The sequence below is a fragment of the Lathamus discolor genome, unplaced genomic scaffold, assembly GCF_037157495.1.
Source record: "Lathamus discolor isolate bLatDis1 unplaced genomic scaffold, bLatDis1.hap1 Scaffold_1036, whole genome shotgun sequence".
NCBI lineage: Eukaryota > Metazoa > Chordata > Aves > Psittaciformes > Psittacidae > Lathamus > Lathamus discolor.
Genome location: NW_027069119.1, coordinates 1 through 6,965, shown reverse-complemented (window position 1 = coordinate 6,965; position 6,965 = coordinate 1). Strand labels below are relative to the sequence as shown.

The 6,965-nt window shown below is 55.1% G+C and overlaps 1 protein-coding gene across 1 annotated transcript; it reads left to right on the top strand.

The window, feature by feature from the left end:
• The first annotated feature begins 62 nt into the window (after positions 1-62).
• On the top strand, positions 63-6,955 carry LOC136006223 (zinc finger protein ubi-d4-like). The gene is given in 9 exon segments (XM_065664272.1): positions 63-172; positions 2,145-2,305; positions 2,401-2,508; positions 4,023-4,069; positions 4,071-4,131; positions 4,134-4,186; positions 5,149-5,241; positions 5,724-5,802; positions 6,567-6,955. Coding segments are annotated over 9 exon segments (1,002 nt in total). The 5' UTR covers positions 63-140; the 3' UTR covers positions 6,935-6,955.
• Positions 6,956-6,965: the final 10 nt, after the last annotated feature.

Here is a 6,965-nt window from a genome sequence, read left to right as displayed (position 1 = left end):
TTTCCCGCCACCCCCCCGCCATTTCCCGCCATCCCCCCCTTCGCGCACGCGCGCCGCGCCACCTCCTCCCACCCGCGTCCCCTCGCCTGCCAGCCGCGCATGCGCGCTGGGCGGCGCCGGGCCCTAGCGGCGGAGGCAAGATGGCGGCGGTGGTACAGAATGTGGTCAAGCTGTGAGTGCGGCGCCCGCCGGGGGTTGTTGTTGTTCCCCCCCCCCCCCCGTGGGGCAGGGAATGGTTTGGTCCAGAGTTGGAAATGGGGCTCCCCCGCACCCCGCCTGTACCGCGGGCGGGACCAAGTGCGCGGGGTTGGGGGGGGGGGGGGGCGGTCATTGTTCGGGGTGAACTTTGCTGAGGTAAAACGGGGGGGGGGGCGTGAGGGGAGACCTCAAAATGGCGCCGTGAGGAGGGGTATGGCCGGGGGGGGTGTCCTATGGAGGTAAGGGGGGGGAACTGTCCCTTTATGTCCCTATGGAAGGATCCTATAGAGGCCATGGGGGAGAATTATCCCTTTATATCCCTGTGGAAGGGTCCTATAGAGGCCATGGGGGGGAATTGTCCCTTTATATCCCTATGGAAGGATCCTATAGAGGCCATGGGGGAGAATTATCCCTTTATATCCCTGTGGAAGGGTCCTATAGAGGCCATGGGGGGAATTGTCCCTTTATGTCCCTATGGAAGGTCCTGCAGAGGCCATGGGGGGAATTGTCCCTTTATATCCCTATGGAAGGGTCCTGTAGAGGCCATGGGGGGGAATTGTCCCTTTATATCCCTATGGAAGGGTCCTATAGAGGCCATGGGGGGGAATTGTCCCTTTATATCCCTATGGAAGGGTCCTATAGAGGCCATGGGGGAGAATTATCCCTTTATATCCTGTGGAAGGGTCCTATAGAGGCCATGGGGGGGAATTGTCCCTTTATATCCCTATGGAAGGGTCCTATAGAGGCCATGGGGGGGGGAATTGTCCCTTTATGTCCCTATGGAAGGGTCCTGTAGAGGCCATGGGGGGGAATTGTCCCTTTATGTCCCTATGGAAGGGTCCTGCAGAGGCCATGGGGGGGAATTGTCCCTTTATGTCCCTATGGAAGGGTCTGCAGAGGCCATGGGGGGGAATTGTCCCTTTATATCCCTATGGAAGGGTCCTATAGAGGCCATGGGGGGGAATTGTCCCTTTATGTCCCTATGGAAGGGTCCTGCAGAGGCCATGGGGGGGAATTGTCCCTTTATATCCCTATGGAAGGGTCCTGTAGAGGCCATGGGGGGGAATTGTCCCTTTATATCCCTATGGAAGGTCCTGTAGAGGCCATGGGGGGGAATTGTCCCTTTATATCCCTATGGAAGGGTCCTGTAGAGGCCATGGGGGGGGAATTGTCCTTTTATATCCCTATAGAAGGGTCCTGTAGAGGCCATGGGGGGGAATTGTCCCTTTATATCCCTATGGAAGGGTCCTGTAGAGGCCATGGGGGGGGAATTGTCCTTTTATATCCCTATAGAAGGGTCCTGTAGAGGCCATGGGGGGGGAGGGGGTGGGGATTATCACTTTATAGAGGTCAAGGAAGGGGTTATCCCTCTACGTTCCAGTAAAGTATCCTATGGGGGGTGGAATTATCCCTTATATCTCTATGAGAGTGTCCTGTAGAGGCTAAGGGAGGAAGTTCATCCCCATATATCCCTGTGTGAGCATCCTACATATCCCATGGGATGCATTTATTCCTCTAAGAGTGGGAATTTCCCCCTATATGGTTGGGAAGGGTGGGGGGAGGAAAGTGTCCTAAAGGGGCTACAAGGAACCTGGAGAGGGCTTTGGACAAGGGATGCAGGGATGGGATGAGGAGAAACTGCTCCCAGCTGGAAGAGGGAAGAGTTGGATGGGATCTTGGGAGGAAGAGCTTCATTGGGAGGGTGGTGGGACACTGGAATGGGATGAACAGAGGAGCTGCCCCATTCCCAGCAGTGTTCAAGGCCAGCTTGGATGGGGCTTGGAGCATCCTGCTCCAGTGGAAGGTATCCCTGGATGAGCTTTAAGTCCCCTTCCAACCCAAACCATTCCCATTGTGCCTCCTCCAGGGTTGGTGTGGGTGGGTGCAGACGCATCCCAGGGCTGGGAATTGGGTCGGGAATGAGCTCTCGATGCCGTATCCCGCAGACTGGGGGAGCAGTACTACCGGGATGCCATGGAGCAGTGCCACAACTACAACGCGCGGCTCTGCGCCGAGCGCAGCGTCCGCCTCCCCTTCCTCGACTCCCAAACCGGCGTCGCCCAGAGCAACTGCTACATCTGGATGGAGAAGCGGCACCGCGGGCCCGGTACGTGGGAGCAGGGTGGGAATCTGGGGTTGGGAATGGAATGCCGTGGCCTTGGATCGTGGACTCACAGAGGGCCCGGCTCGGTTGGGTTCCAGGTTTAGCCGCCGGGCAGCTCTACTCCTACCCCGCGCGGCGCTGGAGGAAGAAACGCCGCGCTCACCCGCCGGAGGACCCGCGCCTCTCCTTCCCCTCCATCAAACCAGGTACCTCCCGCGCCAGCCTGGGCCTCTGCTTCCCCGTGGGCCTCATCTCCATGGGTTCCTCATGTTCCTCACCTCCACGTTCTTTTGTGGGTCCTTATGTTCCTCTTGCGGTTCCTCATATTCCTCACCTCCATGTTCTTCTATGGTTCCTTATGTTCCTCTTGTGGTGGTTCCTCACATTCCTCACCTCCTTGTTCTTTTGTGGTTCCTTATGTCTCTCACCTCCATGGTCTTCTGTGTTACTCTTGTGGTTCCTCATATACCTCACCTCCATGTTCCTCTGTGGTTCCTTATGTTCCTCTTTTGGTTCCTTATGTTCCTCTTGTGATTCCTTATGTCTCTCACCTCCATGGTCTTCTATGTTCCTCTTGTGGTTCCTCATATTCCTCACCTCCATGTTCCTCTTGTGGTTCCTTGTGTCTCTCACCTCCATGGTCCTCTGTGTTCCTCTTGTGGTTCCTCATGTCCCTCATCTCCATGTTCCTGTGTGGTTCCTTATGTTCCTCTGTGGTTCCTCATGTCTCTCACCTCCGTGGTCTTCTATGTTACTCTTGTGGTTCCTCATATTCCTCACCTCCATGTTCCTCTGTGGTTCCTTATGTCTCTCACCTTCATGGTCCTCTGTGTTCCTCTTGTGGTTCCTCATGTCCCGCACCTCCACATTCCTTTGTGGTTCCTTATGTTCCTCTTGTGGTTCCTCATATTCCTCACCTCCGTGGTCCTCCTGTGGTTCCTTATGTTCCTCTATGGTTTCTTATGTCTCTCACCTCCATGGTCCTCTATGTTCCTCTTGTTCCTCATGTTCCTCGCCTCCCCATTCCTTTGTGGTTGCTGATGTTCCTTTTGTGATGGTTCCTCACATTCCTCACCTCCATGGTCCTCTTGTGGTGGTTCCTCATAGTCCTCATCTCCATGTTCTTCTATGGTTCCTTATGTTCCCCTTGTGGTGGTTCCTCATGTCCCTACCTCCATGGTCCTCTTGTGGTGGTTCCTCGTGTCCCTCACCTCCATGGTCCTCTGTGGTTCCTTATGTTCCTCTTGTGGTTCCTCATGGCCCTCACCTCCATGTTCCTCTATGGTTCCTTATGTTCCTCTTGTGGTGGTTCCTCATGTCCCTCACCTCCCCATTCCTTTGTGGTTCCTGATGTTCCTCTGGTGGTGGTTCCTCACATTCCTCATTTCCATGTTCCTCTATGGTTCCTGACATTCCTCTTGTGGTTCCTCACGCTCCTTACCACCACAAGAGATGGTTTTCTGGCAGCCCTGTCCCACATTTGATGGTAGAGCCCATGAAGGGCTGTTGGGTGTTTGGTTCCTCAAGGTGGGTCATGGAATCCTGGAATGATTTGGCTTGGATGGAACCTTAAAGCTCCTCCAGATCCAACCACCACGGGCAAGGCCACCTTGCATAGAGCAGCTTGCTCTGAGCCTTGAACACTGCCAGGCTGGGGTTGGGGGGGGTAGTTCTCCATGGTATCCCACCAGATTCCAGCTGATCCCAGCTTTCCCTGCAGACACAGAGCAGAGCCTGAAGAAGGACGGGCTCCTGGCCCAGGATGGCAAGCAGCCTGGAAGCGCTGCTCCGCACCGAGCCGCTGGAGAAGCGGAGCCTCCCGGATCCGCGCTGGATGACGACAGCCTGGGCGAGTTCCCGGTCACCAACAGCCGCGCGCGGAAGGTGCCGCTTCTGACGTGGGGAATGGGATGGGCAGCGGGGAGAGGAGGGGGCCAGGGTGCAGAAAACAAGGATTCTGGTCCCAAAGTTCAGGGGAAGGGAGGTTCTGGTCTGAAAATTCAGGGATTTTGGGCCCAGAATCCAGGGAAAGGGGGATTCTGGTCCCAAAATTCCTGGGAAGAGAGACTCTGGTCCAAAAATTCAGGGCAAAGGGGATTTTGGTCCCAAAATCCAGGGAAAGGGGGATTCTGGGCCTGGAATTCAAGGAATGGGGATTCTGGGCCCAGAATTTAGGTAAAGGGAGATTCTGGTCCGAAAATTCAGGGAAAGAGGGATTCTGGTCCCAAAGTCTAGGGACAGGGAATTCTGGTCCTGAAATTCAAGGAATGGGCGATTTTTGGCCCAGAATTTAGGGAAAGGGAGATTCTGGTCCTGAAATTTGAGGAAAGGGGGATCCTGGGCCCAGAATTTTTAGGGAAAGGGAGATTTCAGCATCAGAATTAAAGGGAAACGAAATTTCTGGTCCTGAAATCCATAGGGATGCAGATTCTGCTGATGCTTTGGCCTTTGCCTGTTGCAGTTGCCTCCCGGCAGGGGGGGTTAATCCCAGGGGAATGTTATTAATGGACGTTGGGATTCAGAAGTTCCCCCTTTCCTTTCGAAGCCACACGTGGGATTTTAATCCCATCACGATCCATGGGGTGGGAAGCACTTGGCTTAGCGAATCCAGCCCAGCCTGGTACGGATCATGCCAGGCTGGAAGCCACCACCACCAGATCCCACTTTTCCCATCCCAGTGCTCCCAAGGGATGGTGGTTTTCCCACTGACCACTTCCACAGGCACTGGAATGGATTCAGCTGCTGCCAAGAAGCCGGGCCCGTGCCGGAGTATCCCAGATCCCAATTTTCCCCCCTTTCTCCTCAATCCCAAGGGGTTATCCGCAATGTCCTCTCCTCTTTCCTAGCGGATCTTGGAGCCAGATGATTTCCTGGATGATTTGGATGATGAAGACTATGAGGAGGATACGCCAAAGCGACGAGGGAAGGGGAAGGCCAAGGTGGGCTTTGGCTGGATCCCGGCCTTTTGGTGGCAATTCCCAGTGAATCCAAGACTTTGCCGATGCCAAAACAGCCCCGACACCACCCAGGGCTCCACCGTGTCCATGTTTTGGGAAAACCTTGGGATGTGCTCAAGCCTATGTGTGGGATGAGCAGAAACCCCCCTTGGATTGGGATAACTCATGTACCTCCGCCACTAAGGAATGTTGGACATGGAAAACCCACTTCCAACGTCCTGGAATCCACCTGGCAGGAGGGTGTTGGTGCTCTTGCCCCTTCCCAAAGTGAGGAAGAGCCACTGAGGATCCCAAAGGATACTTTGCATTCCATGCACATCCAGTGGCAATTCCCGACTATTCCCACTGTGTGGCAGTGTCGGATCGCGCCGTGTCCGTGTCCTCAATCCAGGAGCTTTTTGGGGCACAAGTTTTCCTCAAATTTGGCTTGTTCCCACTTTTCCCCTCTTCCTCCCCCCCCCCAGGGCAAAGGCGTCAGTGGGGCTCGGAAGAAACTGGATGCGGCGATCTTGGAAGACCGGGATAAACCCTACGCTTGCGACAGTGAGTATGGAAAGCCGGGAGTGCTGTTTTGAGGGATCCATTGGGGTTTCCATTGGGATTTGGGATTGAAACTGCCAAAACCCAGGGAATTTTACACATCCTGGGGGAGGGCGTTTTTAGACCCCTCGGACTCTCCGTTCTTTGGTGGGTGGAGATGGCTGGAGTTTTCCCACCGGGAATGCCGGCATCTCGCCTGACTGAAAGGCTGTGCATGGAAAAATGAGGATAAACCTCTCCTGGTGTTGCAAACAGCCCTGGAAAGGTGGGAAGCAGCCCCCCCCCGCTAGCTTCCTGCTGGGATCCGTCTCCCTCAACCCATTCTGGAGCCAGCTCAAATCCCGTTATCCCACCCTTGGCCTCTCATCCCTCCTTAAAGCCACTCCTGAGGTTGTAGGTGTGAAACGCAACGCTCCCGCTCCAGTTCCAATCCCTCCTCAGCTGCAGGGGTGGGAATTCACTTCCCAGTCCCACTCCTCTGTGAGCCCGAGCTTCCCAATGCTTCCTCAAGAGGAATTGGGTGGGAAACCTAAGGAATTTAACAGGGAAAGCAGCAAACCCAAGGGACAAGTGAGGCTTTGGAATGCCCTTTCTGTCTTCTTCCTCCTGTCCTGCGCGAGCCTCCTTCTTCCCTTCCCCCCCCACCCCCTTTCCCAAGCCTGATCCCAAAGAGTTGTGTTTTTCCTGCCTTTTTTTCCCTGTTGGAAGCATGGCCTGGGATGCGTGTGTGTGTGGGGTGTTCTCACGACTCTCTTTCTGTGTTTCAGATAGTTACAAACAAAAGCATTCCTTGAAACCTCCCGACCGAGGTAGTCACTCTCTGTCTGCTTTTATACTTCCTGCCTTTCCTATTCCCAACGATTCCCCTCCAAAATCAGGGATTTCTCCCCCTTTCAACCTCACTGAACCCATGGGGAAAGGGGGGGGGAAGGACACAGCGGAAGCCAAAGGCCACCACCAACCTCGCTGCTCCTCTCCTGACCCTTTTCCAGCAGGGAAGAGCGGGCGTGCGTGCCGGCACGAGAGGGAAAACAAAGATGAATCCCTCTCCTGCTGCGGGGCTGGGAGGGAAAACATGGAGTATCCACAAAAGCCTTCCCGGCTCCTGGATCCCGGGATGCGCCGCGGCCTTTGAAGAGCCGCCAACGTCTTAGTGCTGCTTCTCA